The following is a 19,357-nucleotide window of genomic DNA, read 5'->3' on the forward strand; positions in this document are numbered from 1 at the left end:
CTGGAGGGGACTTTCAGAGATCTTCTAGTCCAGTATCAGGGGGTAGCCGTGTTAGTCTGTATCTACAAAAACAACAAGGAGTCTGGTGGCATCTTAAAGACTAACAGATTTATTTGGGCATAAGCTTTCATGGGTAAAAATCTCACTTCTTCGGTGGCCAGTACGTCCCTCAGCCCGCACCGCTTCCAGCGGCTCCCATTGGCCTCGAGCAGCGAACCGCAGCCAGTGGGAGCCACAATCGGCCGAACCTGCGGACACAGCAGGTAAACAAACTGGCCCGGCCCGCCAGGGGCTTTCCCTGCACAACTGGCGGAACAAGTTTGGGAACCACTGTTCTAGTCCAATCCCCTGCACTCAAGGCAGGATTAAGTATTATCTAGACTAGAGAGATGTTTGTCTAACCTGCTCTTAAAAACCTCCAGTGATGGAGATTCCACATCATCCCTAGACAATTTGTTCCGGTACTTAACTATCATGACAGTTAGGAAGTTGTTCCTAATGTCCAACCTAAACTTCCCTTGCTGCAATTTAAGACCATTGCTTCTTGTCCAATCCTTTGAGATTAACAAGAACAATTTTTCACACTCCTCCTTTTAAAAACCTTTTATGTACTAGAAAACCGATATTCTATCCCCTCCCTCAGTCTTCTCTTCTCCAGACTAAACAAACCCAATTTTTTTCAATCTTCCCTTATAGGTCATGTTTACTAGACCTTTAATCATTTTTGTTGCTCTTCTCTGGACTTTCTCCAATTTGTCAACATCTTTCCTGAAATGTGGTGCCCAGAACTGGACACAGTACTCCAGTTGAGGCCTAATCAGCGCGGACTAGAGCGCAAGACTTACCGCCCTGCTTGTTTCCCCTCTCATCAGTTTCTTACATAACAATTTGCATTATATAGGTTCAATTCTTGGGCTCAAAGTACAAACTTTCAGTTAGTGTCCAAAATATGCTGTATGGACCCTGCAGACCTTTGACATGACAGTAGCCTCCTCATTAAATCTCACCTTTTCTGGTTTTTCTGTGAAGAGAAAACCTTGATAGAATTTACTTTCGGTGAAGACACAACTGATGACAGCAATGGCACAGTTATATGCAGCACAATGGTACTGTCTCCTCTTCTCCAACAGCTGACTCTCACCAGCCATGTTTTCTGTAAATGCATCATAGCATGACCTTAAAACAAAACAGACCAGAAAATATGGTCAAAATCTTTTTTAGAAGGCCATATAGAGTCCAATCCACAGGCCAATGAAAATCAACAGGAAGATCCAAAGCCTATGGAAGTCTATGTCATAGCACAGCCTACTGATGCACCATCTCAAATATTAATTTGCCTTTAAGTCTTCTCATAGAAATATTTTATTAAAATTGAATCAGAAGCACTACTGAAGCCAAACATTAGCTGGTATTTCCACAGTGATTGGCAGTGCTAGGGATCTAATTCTTTGACAACTTGAAATCAGACAGAGAACATTTTAAAGACCAGCTCTCAACCCTTATTGAAGACTTTCACAAGCCTCTTATATAGGAAATTATGTGCGAACAGGCCAGGCTGGCTACATTAGAGATCAGCAAAATTATACGAAAGATCTAGAATCTTTCAGTGATAAGCCACAGTAAAAGATAAGGGAAATCCACTGAGTCATTTTAAAAGATGCTGAATCTCACATCTTTCATTAAAAAACAAACCAAACAAAACCCCCAGCAGTCACAAACACACCCATGAAAAAATCAGTTCCTACTCTTACAGAAAAGTACTCCAGTTTCTATATTTAGAAATCCTCACATCGAGGCATAAATTCAATTCAACACAACACCTTATACTGTGGTTTAAACCAAAACTCAGTTATCCAAGGAAAAATTTAATTTGAAATGATGAACTTTTGGTTTAAACCGCATACTTATAAAAAATATCTAGCACGCAGACAAATCGGTAGCAAACCAGTTTATGGAACAATGAGAAAGCCTTACTTTATTAGTGTCTTGGTAAGTTCATTTCCTTCTACATTTGTGGATCCCTGGTAAGCCTGGTTAATTCTAGAGTCCTTGGAGTAAATATCCTCTTTTGAGAGACGGGAGTACATCACTTCCAGAATCTTATAATACCCCATTTTCTTGGTGACTTGTGTATCAAAAGCAGATTCATTTGACTAAAAACAAAAAAACAAGTACAGAGGAAAAGATCACTTAGCTTTTGTCCTTGCAATGTATCTCCAAAAGCTACTCAGTAGAAACTATAGTAAACTCTATTTTTTTCCATATTCTAAAACTAAAATTCCAAATCAAAAGTCTCACTGTATAATGTTAAAAATAAACATCCAGCCACTAACTACTTTTCATGATAAAATAAAATGTCAATTTTAATTGAAAATGTAATGAGTGCATCTTAAATATTTCTTTGAAGATTCCATAAACATATTTATAGAGTGCATGCAATATTCAACAATTATCATCCAAAATATAGCTTTAAGGTTTTGAAAAAATGCAGTACCAGTACACAATAGTGTACGAACAAATAAATGCAGAAATAGAAGATTAGGAAACCGACGAACTAAGTTCTATTTCCATTTGTACCACAGATATCTCATATGACCCTGGACAAGTCACCACTTCTGTGCCCACATCCCCATCTGTAAAATGGGGAGAACAGTGCTTCCTCACCTCACAGGGGTATTGGGAGTCTTAAAGATTTGTAAAGCACTCAGATCTTTGGCCAAGATATATTATGTAAGTACAAACATTATTAAAAATATTTATCAGACAATATGTCTAGGACATTAATCATCATTAGTGCTCCACAACCCACAGCTTTATATTTTATGGCAATCTCACTGCACCAAAAAAAAAAAAGAAAAGCCTTAAATATAAACTGCATTTATAACTTTTTATATCAGAGAGAAATACAAGAAATACAGGCTTAGAATTCTATTTTTTCATATTGCAATGAGCCTTCATATTTATGTATTTAATTTTTAAAAACAGGACCATGATAGGATAATATAAAATAGGAGCCAGAAGTGAAATCCTGTCTGTAAAGAAGTCAATGGGAGTTTCACCCTAGGATGGTCAGCACTTTGGTATTTTGAAATAAAAACAGTAAGGATTTTTAATTGTAATTTTTAATTGTAAAAAAATATATATATTACTGACCACAGGAAATACTAACATTTTTCTAATAGTCAAAATAAGACTTGGAGCCATCACCATCATTTCATATTAATGTGCAAGTTTATATCATTTCAGAGTACAGTAAGACAATATATCTTATAGACAGACGCACCCCCCCCCCAAGTTAAGGTTAGGGCAGGATTTTGCCTTTGACAAGAACTTAAGCCTCTCTGGATATACACAGATGACATTTCTTCTCTCTTTTCATAAGTTACTGTATGTTAATTTCACAGTAACAACATGTTCAGGCCAGATCCAACACACATTCAAGTCAATGGAAAGACTCTCAGTGACTTTAATTTGTGCTCTATAATGTACTCAAAATTGGAAAAAAATTATCTTTATTTGAATGTTGTATTTTTAGTTAAGAAAAAATATATTCTGTAACATATAACGGAACAATACTGGCATTTTAGAGGATTTGTTCCAACCTTAAAGCATAAATGAAGCTCACCTTTGTAAATCTGGTCTTCAGAGTATCCATGGCTTCCAATACAATCTTGCTAAAAAAATCTTTCAGTGCATCCAAGCTGCAGTGCAACAAGAGGGTGAGGAAAGAGCGATCCACAAAGGCTTGTCGAGTGGCATTTGAAAGAAGGGCTTCACTCTGGAACATTTTGTGCACAGTGTCTAACAGCACCACTTGTTTTTCATAGCTGCTCCTAAGGAGGATGAGAATTCCATTTAAATTTTCAACTCCACAACATTTACTTTTTGATTCTCTTCAGCAGTCATATCAACTTGGGTTGTAATCTCAGCGGCTCTCACATGGTAAGCAAGGTCGTCAGAACTGGAGTGGGATACCTACGATACCCAGGTGTTGCAGGAAGCAGTTTTTGTCATTCAGCAAGTGGCATTCTGCTTTTTGGCTACATCTACACTGCACACCGCTGTCGGCAGCATATAGGGTACATGTAGCTATATTCCTCATTAAAAAGGCTGTGTCCACACTGCGGTGTGTAGCTACATGTGTCAATGAAAGGCTCTGGCAGGGTGAGACAAAAGGAAAAGGCTTCAGCACCTCCTCCTTGCCTCATCCTGCCCGGAATCTCTCCCTGTGGTGGAGAAAGGCTGGAAAAATAGCAGATTGTACAGGAGTAGCAGATTGGGGAGGCTCTGCTTTGGCTGGAGACAGTCACAGAGTATATACCCAGGTACATACCAAGTATATCCAGGCTTGTCTTTAATTGCCTAAGCAGTGCCTCACTATCTACACTGCTATTTGTACCTGTGCTGTGGTAGGGGGGAGGGAAGGGGAGCTGTGTATGTACTCTACATGACACCATAAGAAGCGTGGAGCGTAGGCGTACTTTTTCAGTCATTGTTAATCCAACACCACAGCATGCCATTTGAAGGCACTGGGTTAGTGGAGGTGCTATCTGATGGTTTATAAATGAGAGGTCCAACTCTAGACCAATTGTGGTCATAAAAGATTCTACGGCATTCTACAGAACAGTATTAGTCCCATTTTAGCTCAATTCCAGATTGGATAATTACATTCAGTCTACATGATCTCCCCCCTGCATTGTCAATATATGCCATGCTTTTCTTCACTTCCTATCAAACAATAGTGCAGTGCTGCTGTGTGCTGTTAAACGGAGGCCATATTTCATCCCAAAGACAGCTGCATTTCAATGGTAGATGACACAATTCTTGTACATATGTAATTTTCAAGTGTTTTGGGAGCTTTCAGGACAAAGACCATTATATAAATTCAAAATAGTACTTGCACACATGAGCACTTGAAACACCAAACCATTAAAACCCTATATCTAGGAAACCAATACCCAATAGCCTAGATATAGGAAGCTTGTAATATAGAATCATAGAAGATTAGGGTTGAAAGAGACCACAGGAGGTCATCTAGTCCAACCCTCTGCTCAAAGCAGGACCAACCCCAAGTAAATCATCCCAGCCAGGGCTTTGTCAAGCAGGGCCTTAAAAACCTCTAAGGATGGAGATTCCACCACCATATATAATTCTTAGAAATATTTAACAGGATTTATATTCTCCTGTCCAGTTTTGCTTAATTTTCAGAAGCAGCCTGCAAGTAAGCAATGGCATAAGCATCAATCACAAGTGGAAAGACGGCTCAAATACTGGAGTCTGATCCCTGGGAATGAAGGTTAGCTGCCCAAACATACTTTGGTGACCTAACTATGCAAAAGCACAGTATCAGATTTTACAAGATATGCACAGCTATCAGTATTGAACATCTATCTAGGCATTTAGACTCTGGTCTTCTGTGTATATTAAAAACTCAGTTATATCTTTAATAATGTGTACAGAACATCACCTAGAAATGTGGTAATAAGCAGATAGCAAATAAAAAATAAAAAAATTGAGCCCATTCATGCACCCACCAAATCATTCACAAAGAGAGAAAACTAGAACTCTTTGAAAAGGACAGCTTTTCAAGAGTCAGCTGGGTTGGAGCTATGCTTCATTCAGTCTCTTGCTTTTTGGACAACTGAAGAGACACACTTGATCTCCAAAGAGGAAGGAAAAGTGAAGGACTTGATTATTGCCCAGCACCTATTGACACGGTAAATTTTGGCTTATCAGTGATGTAGTTTTGCCACATATTGGCTGTTATCCTGGATAATTATATAAAACTAAACAAGCAAAACTGAAATCTGGACATAAATGAAGACTTCAAGTCAGGAAACCTTAACACTCTCAATGCGGATATAATCTTAAAACACACTTTTCTGAATACCACTTTTTTTTTTTGTAAATGATTCTGTCTTACTGTCCTAGTAAAACTCATTCCCCATAAATTTGCACGAAGTAATTATTAGTTGTCTTCATGATAGTTACTTATGGAAAATGTTAACTCTGTTAAATATACAATTGGAAGATCAACTGAACATCCCCGGGTGCATGTTTTCCACGATTATTATCTTGATTTGAATTGTATTGGAAGAGACTGAGCTGTGAAGGCTTTGCAAACTTTTCCAGATACATGAAGTGTCATCTGGAAATCAGAACCTCAATTACTTGTATTTTACAGGAAATACTGGTTAAAATATTTTGGGAGAATTTCAGGAGGAAATGTTATTTGCTCAAGAGAGATCAGGAAGAAATTGCTTGACTCTGAAGTAAATAGAGGTTATTTAAAATTAGAAAAACTTTTTCACCCTCCAACTATGTATCAGATTGTCAAGTTATCGCCTCAAAAGTACAGCTGGAAATATAATGCTCATAACCATAATTGTCTGCATAACAGGACTTGATTACTGTCCAGCACGTATTGGCAAGGTAAAGCTTCACAGAAAAACAAAAAATGACAGCCCAAGCTCACCTTCTGGAAATTCTTTTGAAACTGGTTTGAAACAAGTCCTCCATAAAGTGTCTGTGGTCCCTACAGAGGATTTCTGTCATCAGTTGTAACAACATTGGACTCTGAGATAATTCTAGTGCATCTAGAAACTGGAAAAAAGAATGCAGAAAAAAGGAATACAAGAGTTGCCCATACTGGATCAAACCAATGGTCCATCGGATCTGATATCCTATTTCTAACAATGGTCAGCAGCAGATGCTGCTGGGCCATGCTTAAGAGAGTATTTTTATTTCATATACTTTCATTTGTCAGGAAAGAGAATCCTCCCCTTCCCCCCTCCCCCCCCCCCCCCCCCCGCAAAAAGTCACCAGTGATAAAGAAAGCCTCTTTCTTTGAAGAGTAGGGGGATGTGGCAGCTGTCAGAGAGCCCTCTTAATTTAAGAGAATTCCATCTGTTTCCTGCACTTTGGGGGTAGGGTCATGGATGGAACTACTACACTGGGGACAGCTATTTGCTCCACTTTATGGATGGATGGACAAAATGCTCACTACCATGTGTGGAAGAAGCAGCCTGAGAAGAGACTGTGCCTCTCCATTACTCCTTTCTGCACTGCACCTCCCCTATAGAGGGATGTGGTTCAATAGTCACAGTCTAGACCATGGAGAATACAATTTAGCTCTGTCCTAATACAGACACAACATATTCTTAAAGAAAGTCATCTGATAACTGTATTAGCTTAAATATGACTTTTTTCAGATTGAATTACCATGGGCCCTATCCTTTAAATTTAAATCTTACTCCTGTGAGTCATCCCACAGAGGTCAATAGGACTACTTGTATGAATAAGGATTGTTCACAAGGGTAAAGGTTTGCAGAACTGGACCTTGTATTTATATTCCTAATTTCTGATGTTTGGAATCACCAACTACCAAGAATAAATTAAGATAAATTGGTGAACTAAATAATGATTTAGAGAAAATAATCCTATCATCTCAAAGATGACAAACATACCAATAAACTGCATTGTTTCTGCATACAAATTCACTTAATAAATAAAATAATAATAATAATAATAATAAATGGAGATATATCTGTCTCATAGAACTGGAAGGGACCTTGAAGGTCATCAAGTCCAGTCCCCTGCCTTCACTAGCAGGACCAATTTTTTTGCCCCAGATCCCTAAATGGCCCTCTCAAGGATTGAACTCTGGGTTTAGCAGGCCAACACTCAAACCACTGAGCTATCCTTTAAACACTTTACACATACTTAAGTACTGACCTTTTTAGTGCAGTCCACATAGTTATTGTACCTCAAGGTTCCCTTTGGAAACTCATCAGACTTCATGGGGAAATTGAAAGCCACAAGTTGGTCAAGAGCATTCTTAAGCTCACTAATCCTGTCTCCAGTCAGATTAGTGAAGAATGGAAGAATAATCACTGCTTGACTCTGAAATAAATAGAGGTTATTTCAAATTAGAAAAAAACTTTTTCACACTCCAACTATGTATAAGATTGAAAAAACTATAGTTACTCCTCAGTAGCAGAGTTAGGTGAGTGGATAGCTCAGCTGGTTGGTAATGGAGTTAATATGTAGCCTTCCGTATTTTAAGCTGCTGGTCCAAAATCAAGCCCTGGTCAGAGATGACCAAAAATTATCCTCCAATGGATATTTCATGGTTGATGTACACAATGAATAAGTCTCAGTCCATTTTCTAGTGAACAAGTGTCTACTAGCACAGAAAAACACCACTACTAATGCACTAACTGATACCCTTCTTGGTAGCTACAGCAGAAAGTCCAAGTTCAATTGAATATGAACATACAGGCAATCACCAGAGTAATCGGCCTAATTCAGGGCAGACTCACATTAGCAAGGGAGTAAGCTAAGTTCCTTCTAAGCAGCACGGCTGGCAGGTGCGCAGCCACAGAGGCCTGGAGAGGAGAAAGTTAGGGGGTGGGCAGGGAAGGGAGCAAGTTGGGGTGTGCAGAGCTGCCGGAGGGGAGCGGTGCCTCTCCCCTGGAGCTGCTGCCGGTGGTGAGAGAGGGATGGTGGAAGTCCTCTTTCCCTGCTGCAGCCCCGTGGCAGCATGCACCACCAAATCCCTCATCCCAGAGCCCACACCCCAAGCTGAAGCCCTCACCCCCCCACATCCCAACCTCTGCTCCAGCCCTGAGCCCCCTCCCACACCTTGAACCCGTCAGCCCCACCCCAGAACCCTCACCCCCAGGCAGAGCTCTCACCCCCAAACCTCAACCCTCTGCCCTAGCCCTGGGCCCCCCCACACACTCCAAACCCCTCGGCCCCACTCCCACCACACATCACCTCCATATTGGTGCACATAACAAAATTCATTCTGCACATGGATGTAAAAAATTAGAGGGAACATTGGCAGTAACCATACTGCACTACTTCTGTAGGCAGAGAACTTAAGATGCCAGGGCTCTCAGTCCAGCATCTTTTGTACTCCATGCTAACACAGTGAGGTTCTTTGTCCCCGCTCTAGTGCCTTGACTACATATAGAAGTTTGAGTTTGGTATTTAGCTCAAGCAGTAGGAAACTAATGCTTCTATATAGAAAGGTCCCAGGTTCCAGCCCTACAGAGAGTGTTCAAAAGGGAAATGACATCCCTAATCAAGCTATATTCCTCTTATATTTTAAGTGAGTTTATAACTACATCAATATCTCCACATTATTGACTTTTCCTAAAACTACATGATAAAAGAGAAGGAAAAACAAGGAAGATTGAGAAAAATGTACCATCTAAAAATTGACATTAATTTGTGATTTTTAGCTTGCTGAGCTATGGGAGGGCAAGGAAGAAAAGGAAATTTGTTATGTTATCATGAAAAGCAAGAGAAGAGAAAGGTACCCTTAGTGACATAACCCAATTAAAACTGTTTTTTAATCCCTGAGTAGTGTTTGCATTCAAACTTGGGGGAAAACAAAACAAAATACAACTTACCTTTAGATTTAGACCTAAATTCCGATCAATAAGTAGGCTGGTATATGTATTAAAAACAGCAGAGAAAGCCTCATGATTTGTATTAAAAGACACTGAGGAGTCAATCTGGAGAGGAAAAAAAATAATTAAAACAAAAATATTTAATATATAAAAAGAATCTCTGTGTTAAACACAGTTTCTATGATTTTTGTTCAGAGTTTCATAAGAATAATTCATTTCTGATATTAATTTCAGCAGACAGCAGATGTGCATATGATGAGGGTTTGGGTTTTACATGTGTTCTTAGCATGGATCCAAAAGTTCCCACCCATCACAATGTTGGGAATCACGTGTTGTGAGCTTTTCTGGCCAATGAAAAACAATATTAAGCCCTTTCCCAAAACTAGGTCTCCTATGATCATTGCACTATTACCAGCTAAGCCATTAGGATAATCCACTTTGTATATTTTCAAACACACCTTCCAGTAATAAAACTCAAGTCACAGAATGAAAATGGGGGAAAAAAAAAAAAAAAAAGATGAATAGGGGAGATCATCCTGATTCTTTTCCTAGATATTTTGCATGGGTTTACAAGTTGTCAAAAAAGCTCTGTCTTCAAGATGTGAGCTGAGGAAAAGTGTCTCAAATAGGTGAGGGAATGGAGAGGCAAAGAAGTTGATGTTCTTCCAGACAGAATAGTTTTCTGAAATGGCTTTGTCTGGGGACAACCACTCCAAAAAAGAATTGTCTGTCTGCCAATGAGACAGGCAGTACCTCATCAGGGGCTGCTTGCTTCCCAAAGATTACTCCTTCCATTAGCAACTCTTGTTATGAAGGAGAAGAAGAGCTAAAACATCAGACACAGGAGTAAAAATGGGAAAATGAAATCAAGAGTTCTGCCTGCCAAAACCTGTTTGGTTTTTTAATACTTAGTATTGATTATTCAGAAAACACTGAAATTCTGCAACTAGCAATAAAAGTAAAAATAAATACATAAATAAACAAACAGACAAACAAACAAACCTTCAAAAACTAACACTGCCACTCTTCCAAGATGCGGAGTGCTCTTACAGATTGCTGTTAAAGTGGCTTTAACTTTACCAAACACAATATATACCTGCAGAACTTTAGCCAACAGTGTCAAAACAGCCATTTTGCTCTCTGGAGCAGAATCTTTGGCCCACCAGCTGTCAAGTCTCATCCAGTTTCTCAGTACTGCCGTCACCAACTTTATTCCTTGCTGCTTGCGTACAGCACGCTCTCTAAAGCTTTGATCTAACATTCCATTCAGGATGGTACCCACCTGAAATGAAGAAAAAATAAAAATTCCATGTATTCCATATGGTAACAACATTTAATTCGATGTAATCATGATATCTGGTCATTGGGATGGATGATTACATACAATAAGCATCACTAGTTTGGGAGACTTGGCCAGCCAATTTCCACTATTTTTAATGGGAACTGGGTCCAAATTTTCTAGGTGATTTTGATCAAGTGAGGATTAGTTTCATGCATTAAGTAGTAGTGCTAACTTTAATTTTCCACAAGGACATACTAGCATTAACAATCAAATTGCTCTCATATTCATTCCTGTTTTATTCTATGTATGGTGCAGCAGTTCTGTCCCATGCTTATTAAAGTTTGTGTGAACATGGGAAAAGGGAGTATATTTGAGTGAGACAGATACAGTAACCTAATAAACTCCAATTCTTATTTTAAAATAGTATCTAGAATGGACCTAAGATACAAATGAAGTAATATTTAAAAATAAAATCAAAAACACATCTCTGTTGGCAAGTACACAGAGAAGCCAAGAATAAAGGTGTATCATACATGGTAACAGTCAAGCATTTTTTGCTCTTCCCTCAACTTTGCAATCCAAAACAGAGTGTGTAACAGGATGGGAATCACAGTTTTCATAAACAGAGAATTCTTCTAAAGGAGGTGATCAGAATATAAAACAAAATCACTACGTACTATACCTGAACTTTGCATCCTACTCTGCAAGGATTACTTGCACTTTTGACTACATAATCATATTTGGATTCCACCAGATTTAGAATATTACAGTTAAACTATGGGTATTTTTCTTCCCAAATCCTCAAAAGCGAGGACATAAGACTGTAAAAGAAAAATCTCACTAACCTGAAAAAGAAATCTCCAAGTTCTAACAAAGGAGAAGGCAGGAATCTGGTTTTGGAAAATAATTGACCATGCCTGCCTGACCTCTAGCGCATGAACCAGCCACAAGAAGTTTTCAAAAATAAAAGAAGTGGAGAATTTAAAAAGCAGGTGTTATAGAGAACATCCGCTATCAGCTACAACTGTGTGAATATTAATATTTAGGAATCTACTAGATACGAGAGATCCAGTTTTCAGATTAACAGCAATTATGGCTCTGCGCACACAGCAAATTGGAGAAGCATCAATATGCAAGTGCCAGCCTTTTAGAAAAAAATCACTTCTTTGCTGCTTACACCAGCTTTAATGACTGGAAACTATTTAAAGTGATGCCACCAGATTGATTATTTTAAAAACTGTCTGAGATAAGACACCCTTTAAATGGCATATCCAAACTATTTTTTAAAATTCCTTTGATTAATTTTTAAGTGGGGTGTCTTCTTCCTTGCTGAATTTTTCTGCAAGAGAGTGTGGGGGCTCAAAAGCAACACTGGCAAACATGCTTGAGCCCTCTGCTCTGACACCTCTCTGCTGGACTCTTTAGCAGCAATGTTGAAATAAGGCCTTCCAACTTCTAAATTCTTCCCAGGGACCTGTAGAGGAGTCCCAAAAAAGAAGAATCATCTGTCCCCTTGATCCCAGACAGAGGCCACAGCTCCTCAGGTTTCAGTCACTACATTCCCTGGACCACTATCTGGGCCAAGAAGACAGATCCCCACCTCCCATGGGCTTCTGCTGTCCCTAGCCCTTACCAGGGATCTTGAGCCCAATCTTAGAAACATCAGCTCTGCTGCTGTGTTACCAGTAAACTCTCTTTAATTGGCAGACATCCTTTAACGGGGCCTGGGGAAGAGCACGTATGTGAGAGTGCAGTGCATGGGAATTATGCCATCTTGCTATGGTGCATGAAGTAGGCAGTATCCACACACACACACACACTCCACAACAAAGTGAAACACTGAAAAAAGAAAATTGAACACTCCCCTCCCAACCCTTAATCTTTCATTTATAGTCATCTAAGGTATTTCTTGTAACTAGAGAGGGTATGACATTTTCAACTGACTGTGTCCTTTTGAAGAAAAGGTCCAATACCATTTTGGGGCTGTCCACAGATGATTTCATAAGTTGAAGTATGGCCACATCCAGATCTTTCAGCAGTTCTTGATTAATGGTTTCTGAGAACAAACTGTAGAAATACTCTCCGTGGGAGAAGCTGATCAGACTCCTCTGTGATGTTCCTGATAGTGGCACAGACAGCATCATTGTGTTCAACAGGAGACTTACCAGCTCCTCACACTGTGGGAATTGGCACAAGAAGAGAGGTCAGTCCAGAGGTACTGAAGTCACTAAGTATCACTAGTCTTCTACAAAATCAAGAGAACCTCTTTTAAAGCTACCTTCTCAAATAGTTGTACGTATATTTATAACACGAAAACAAATGTTAAAACTTAAGGAAAAAGCAAAACCCCCAGAACAGTATCAGGATATTTCCCCCTACTAAAGAATCCAGATTTGCCTTTGCCACTGGCACTCAACAATGGCCAAACTCTGGCTTCTGGATTCGAAGTGTTGAGGGAACTTTATAAATTCAGCACGCTGTACACATACATAATTTTCTGTCCCAAAAATACATGTTACAGAAAAATGGACCAGTTTATTCTACAACGTTCCTGAAGACAGCACAGATAGTTAATCTTATCAGAACAGGAAACATGCCAGAACCCAGTACTACAGAAATGGACTTGGAGACTGTAAATCAGAAGAGGTGATCCTCCTACCTGGCCACCAAAAGCAAAGGCCAGCTGCAGGAGTCCATCAGCCAGTCGCTTGCTGCTGATGTCCAATGATGGAAGAGATTTCCTCTCATCTCCTGGTGCAATGCTTTTATAAACAACTGAAAGAAGCTTAGAGCCAACTGTGAAATGGAGCCCCGAACCCTAGAGGATGTAGAGAAGGGGGGAGGGGGGAGCCTTCTACTGTAAGTCTTCATGAATGCAGGAGAAAAATACAATTTAAACATTAAATTGCTCTGCCTAGCTGCCAAAAATAAATAAATTAAACCACCATAAAACTGTTCTTTCACAGGCGCACCACTGGGGTTCTGGGGCAGGATCTCTGTTTTTTCAAGCTTGTTGACCTGACAATGGTCCCTGCACACAGACCGTCATGCAGACTATTCATGCTCCTGTGAACCACACTTGAATAAACATTTGGTTTCAGAATAAGCTGATGCCCATTTGGGGGATCATTACTCACTAAGCCAAAATTTGGACTCAAGTCTTTAAGGGTTTCTGAACCTCTTCCTGGTTAAGATGACGAACAGATGATGAGCAATACTAGTATGGACATTCAGAAAATCTTATGAGAATATAGATGCCCTGAAGGGGGCACCATATAATCCATGGGCACCACTGCCACAGGTCAACATGCTGTCCTACTATTGCAGGTTTTTATCTGAACATATAGGGAAAATCCTGGCCTCGGAGAAGTTAATGCAAAAATTCCATAAAATTTAACATTTACATTGTTACATTATAAATGTGGCATCCTTCACCAAATAGCAGAGTCTTTGTCAATCCTGAATGGCTGCTACTTATCTTGCTTCTCTCTTTCTTTACCTACAGTGATGTAGAGACTGGCTATGACATGAATTCCAGAACCTTGGTAACAGGGAGCCCAACAAATACCTCGAAGGCTCCATAAAGGTCTAAGTTTGATCTGTACAACTTCTCTCTATCCTACTTTCCTGTGACTCAAAAGGCTAAACAAGGCCCCTTGTGCTGCATCTGTTCAGCCAATGGAGCATTCCTTAGTGACTTCAGCATGCAAGGAAAGAGGCCCCCCTTCTATTCCAGAAACTGAATAAGATATTTTCTTGAAATAACCTCCATTTTGAACATTAAGGTGTACACATGTGGCCAGATTTTTAGCTACACTATCAAATTTACCACCCAATTGTACGGAGCCATAGATAAAGGGATTTTTCCACCATTCTCTTCTATTGTTTTCGTGCCCCAGTGTTTGGTATTTATTGAGTGCAATGTAAAGCATTTATTTAGGGGAGGTATAGTCTGAGCACCAGCAACTCCAGAGTTCAGATCCCAGTTTCAACACCAACTCCCTAGTGTTACCTTGGACAAGTTACTTAATTTCTCTGCCAGAGTATTCTCATCTATAAAAGGATATTATTTATTGATCTACTTCACTGGGAAACTGAGAATTAGCTATAGCCTATTCTGCCATTGGTTATTGCACAAGCAACTCCCCATGACTTCATGGCCTTTCACATTAGAAAAGCTCTTATATGAAAAATCTTAACTGTTATTCTATGAATCAATGTTTACCTGTGATTGAAGTGTGGAATGAAGCAGGCCAGCCTTGTGGAGCTGCCTGCATGCAGACAAGATGGAGCTTAGTCTAACGTGATCAAAACGAGCATCTGGATTATACAGCTCAACAGAGCAAAGCTCCTCGATGCTGACAAGGGAAAGGAAAAATAAACAAAAACATTGATTGCCTGTGGGTGTATCAATATAACATGAAAAAAAGACATCCTACAACTGTGCAATGGAAGCTTCATTCACTTTGCATCTCTCACTATGTACTGCATTTGTTCGGATTTTAAATTAGACATTTATGGCTATCAGAGAGCTCTTACCTTTGTGATGTTATTCTGTCCTTTATGCTTAGCTCCAAGGATTCTTTATAGGGAGATTTCATCAAAGCTTTTATGAGCCTCACAGAAACATCTGGGAGATTTTTCATGACTTGTACATCGGCTGTATTAAAGCCTATGTTTGCTGGATCACACACTATTCTCACAAGAAGTTCTATCAGATTTGCATTAAGCAATTCCTTCTCAAGTAACTAGAAAGAATAAAAGATTAAAATGAAGGTGGAGACATTTTATTCTTAATCCTATTTGTTGACCTATTCAGCTTTCCATGATTTTTTTCTGTGCCTGAAATAAGCAAAATATGGCTATTCAATTGTTATTCTTAATCTCTTTCTCTCTAAAATGGCTCATTTTCAATATATTGTAATTACTCTGATTTATAGAAATTAAATGGCCATTTTTAAAGATGCAGGTGCACATCATATGTGTTCATTTTAGTGTTCAAATAACGTGCCAATACTACAGACTTCTACACACATGAAGACTGCTAGTTATGCATCTAAACAAATTATGCAACTGCCAGTTATGCACCTGTAGTCCCAGAAATTGACTTAGTGCCCTTTTTTAAACTCTCAAGAAACTGTAGATATTAAAACTTCAATTTATATTACGTTAAATACAGAGAGACAGAGACAGACTTGCATGTTCATTCTTCAAAAAGGAATTTAACAGGAAAAACGCAGAGCACAGTTATTTCTACAGCCATTGTCTCTCTCACACTATCTGTACTATGATCACTTAGAAAAATTCCTAAATTCAAGAACATAAGACATTCTATGTGGAATACCATCATCATGGGTGTCATGCTGATGGTGATTCAAGCAACCTGACTGGCAAATATACATGGTGTTAATTTCTCTTAATTAGAACTGCATCACTTATTGCAAAATAATCCATGAAGTGAGGGTTTCCTTCAGCTTACTGAAGCAGTAATGTCCAAAGAGCAGGACACTTCCTGGGGCTTAATAACCATCTATGATTAATGGCCCAAGGTATTGCAAAGGATGATCCACTCCTCATAGCTAGTCATGAGTCCCCCACTCTCCCTCAAATCAACAATGCTTAAACAACAACTTTAAATAACAGTTGCAACAACTGCAGACATCACCTTCTACAGACCAATAGCTTCAAAACCTACCTTCCAGAAATCCTGTTGGCAGGTCTCCAGGATCATGCTGACAAATGCCATGATTCGGACTATGATTGTGCATTTGCTGTAATTATACTCTTCTCTTTCTTGTGGGCTGAACATATTGCCTTTTGACCCAGTGTCAAAGCATCGCTCTGCTGCAGATATATCATGCAAGACAATAGTTTTAAGAAAGAACTCCACAGCTCTCAGGAATGAAGACCTCATCTTTGTACCTAGAAGGAATTACACCAAATTTAAATATATAGTGACCCCACAAATCTAAAAATACATTTTATGCTCAGCATAAAGAGAAAGACTGACATAATGCAATGACATAATGAAAATATGGGGGGAAAAAGTCAAAATCTTTCCCCCACCAGTGAAAGAACGAGCTTTTTTCTTCTTCTTGAAACCATATTTCAATTACATTGTTAGTATTAAGTTTTGGACATGAGGGATAGCTTTTCAGAGAACTATGCATTCTTAATGGATGTGTGCATTAGGTACCTGCAAACAAGTCAGGCATATGTAATTATATGGATGTAAATCTAAATCCACATCTTTGAAAATCTGGCCCTCTAATAACTGCATTTAGTAAAAATCTTATTGTACAGCTTTAATGAAGCTAGGTATCTTGCCCTGACACCCATTTGTAAAATACTGGTCTGTGTGTATCCAATTCCATCATTGCATTTTACTACTATGGAAACATGCTGTTTAGAAATGTCTGAATAATTTAAAAACTTTTACTGGATGCAGACCCAATGGCTACACAAGATGTTGGTATTTATGTCATCAGAATACAAGTACTGAGCTCCCTAGGTTGGGTGGGACTGAAGCATGAGAAAAGCAACAAACTCAAATGACTAGGCTAGCAGTGGAGAGGGAAGGAAGCACCTCACATTGCTAATTGGTAAACTTCTTTAAGTACAGTAAGTGAAGGAGAGCGGTGATGGGCTTTAGAAGGAATCATGACCAGACCTTCTCACTGGAGGTAGGGTTGCTGCACTGCAGGGCCTTTTAAGGTGGGACACAGTTAAACAAAGTGAGGGGAAAAGAAATCCATGAGGGAAAGAAATTTAAATTAGTGTTTTTATAATGAAACATTTTGCAATGAAATATTTCGATAACACAAAGTAAATAAGGTATTATACTAGACCACTGTTACAAAAAAATCCACGAGGCAAGGCAATTGTTGCTGAAACGGATTGTGAACCTGTAAATCAAATCTATTCTTGAAACAAGTGTTATAAGCTGAAGCTAGGAACCCCTCAGAGTGAGTTTATATAATGGATAATACTGAACCAGCTGCAGCCAGGATTTACCTACCTAGTATTTCGTTTGGTTTGATCATTCCCTGCTCGATGAACGTATTGTAGCAGTCCAGAGCTGCTAAAAACATATCCATCCACTGCACAACAGCGCGCAAACTAAAGGGTTCCTGCATGTCACACAGTGTTGGCTGAGAAAGGATTCCAGAGAGATTGTCACCATCATTACCTCCCCCTTCAAATTTGTTGATGAGGAAAGAGATTCCTTGTTTTTTTAGAAGATCACCTAGCCACAAAGATGGGGACTGGTTTCCTGATAAAGAAGCATACAGAAATCAATGTTCTTTAGGTAAATACACAGCTGCATTCAGCAAGGTATTATGGACACGAATCAACACTCAAAAACCTATTCCATTAGTTGCTCTGATTTTCTGGAAGAGGAGACAGCCAATACAGAAGTCAAAGATTCCCTTGGCCACACTGCATATGTCAACTGCAAGGAAGACTGCGGCTTAGGCACCACTCCTCTGGCTCTGCATCAGCTGAGGATCCCCTCACAGCTGGCTACAACAGTTGTCCAGTACCTAAAGGTGGTCTCTCCATGTCAGAGTTGAGGCACACTGGCTGGAGTAAGCTTACAAGGTAAAAAATGCAGTTTTTATACTGAATGAAAAACTTGCAGCTACTCAGTACTTATTTAATACTAAAGGGGGCCTATTTCCAAACACGTTTCATTCAATAAATGAAAACTGACGGTGCACAGAAAATGAGAGCAGAAATGAACAGTTATGTGAAGCAGGAGACTAGAGGTATATGTGATGACCCACAGTACCTGGTAATAAAGGAACAAACTCATAGAAGAGCTCCATGGATTTATGCCGACATTCTGTCTGGGGTCGCCCACATTGTACCAACAGCCACATGACAAGGTCCAACAGACACACTGACTTAGCATTTGGAAATCCTCTGTACAAAAATAATGAATACAAATCAACAAACCTTACTGATATTTGCCCAAAGGCTTTTCTTTGTTTCAAGGAAAAGCCACAACAGCCATCATGTTAATGAAGCCATACTGCTCTATTTGCAAATCTAAATATCCAATGAAGAATTTTGGATGTTCTTTCCATTATCTCATTAAAAGAATTATGGGCAGGGGTGAGGGATCGGATGGGTTAAATCATTCACACTACAAATACAAGGTCTTATACAGGTGTAGTATGGACTTATTTCCCTGATCTGAGCTCCAATTTAATTAGTGGTGGAGACTGAAAAATAAAAGAAAATGTCAAGACTCAACCATCTCTTTCCTCCCCCCTTCAACTCCAGACAAACAAAACTGAGATTAAACCTCAAATATCTTATCCTCCCTCCTCCTCCTCTGGAAGAGGGAAATCCAAGACTATTTAATAGCCCTGAGGATCCAGTCTCATTTTTTCCTGCTCTTTCCCATCAGATGCATAATATTTTTGCATAAAAAGGGTTCGATGCAGCTCCCTCTAGAGGCTACCCAACACGGCCCCTAAGATGGTCAGAGTTTACAGTGGGGAAACCTATGCCAGTCTCTTCCCCATCTCCCCATGGAGGTGAGTGAGCTGTTTCAGGAATCAAAGATAGCCCTTGAGTCTCAAACTCTGATCCACCATGTAGCATCATGTGCTCTTATTCTAGTCAGTTCAAGGGGCATTTCAGAAGA

The 19,357-nt window shown here is 39.3% G+C and overlaps 1 protein-coding gene across 4 annotated transcripts in view; it reads right to left on the bottom strand.

Moving 5' to 3' along the window:
- The window catches only part of PRKDC (protein kinase, DNA-activated, catalytic subunit), a 150,068-nt gene that overhangs the window by 76,830 nt on the left and 53,881 nt on the right, over positions 1 to 19,357 (bottom strand). For all 4 annotated transcript variants that reach the window (XR_010598017.1, XR_010598016.1, XM_005279941.5 and 1 more), the window contains exons 30-43: positions 18,494 to 18,627; positions 17,720 to 17,974; positions 16,397 to 16,623; positions 15,241 to 15,449; positions 14,927 to 15,059; positions 13,361 to 13,519; positions 12,675 to 12,878; positions 10,516 to 10,701; positions 9,420 to 9,524; positions 7,735 to 7,902; positions 6,476 to 6,603; positions 3,626 to 3,833; positions 1,975 to 2,153; positions 1,008 to 1,176 (exon numbers count right to left, since the gene is read on the bottom strand). Coding sequence is in view for 2 of the 4 variants with exons in the window: in XM_005279941.5 (XP_005279998.2) it covers positions 1,008 to 1,176; positions 1,975 to 2,153; positions 3,626 to 3,833; positions 6,476 to 6,603; positions 7,735 to 7,902; positions 9,420 to 9,524; positions 10,516 to 10,701; positions 12,675 to 12,878; positions 13,361 to 13,519; positions 14,927 to 15,059; positions 15,241 to 15,449; positions 16,397 to 16,623; positions 17,720 to 17,974; positions 18,494 to 18,627 (2,464 nt within the window). In the remaining 2 variants the exon portion in view is untranslated. The remainder of the gene's footprint in view (positions 1 to 1,007; positions 1,177 to 1,974; positions 2,154 to 3,625; positions 3,834 to 6,475; positions 6,604 to 7,734; positions 7,903 to 9,419; positions 9,525 to 10,515; positions 10,702 to 12,674; positions 12,879 to 13,360; positions 13,520 to 14,926; positions 15,060 to 15,240; positions 15,450 to 16,396; positions 16,624 to 17,719; positions 17,975 to 18,493; positions 18,628 to 19,357) is intronic.

This window comes from Chrysemys picta, chromosome 2, assembly GCF_011386835.1.
Source record: "Chrysemys picta bellii isolate R12L10 chromosome 2, ASM1138683v2, whole genome shotgun sequence".
NCBI classification, from domain to species: domain Eukaryota; kingdom Metazoa; phylum Chordata; order Testudines; family Emydidae; genus Chrysemys; species Chrysemys picta.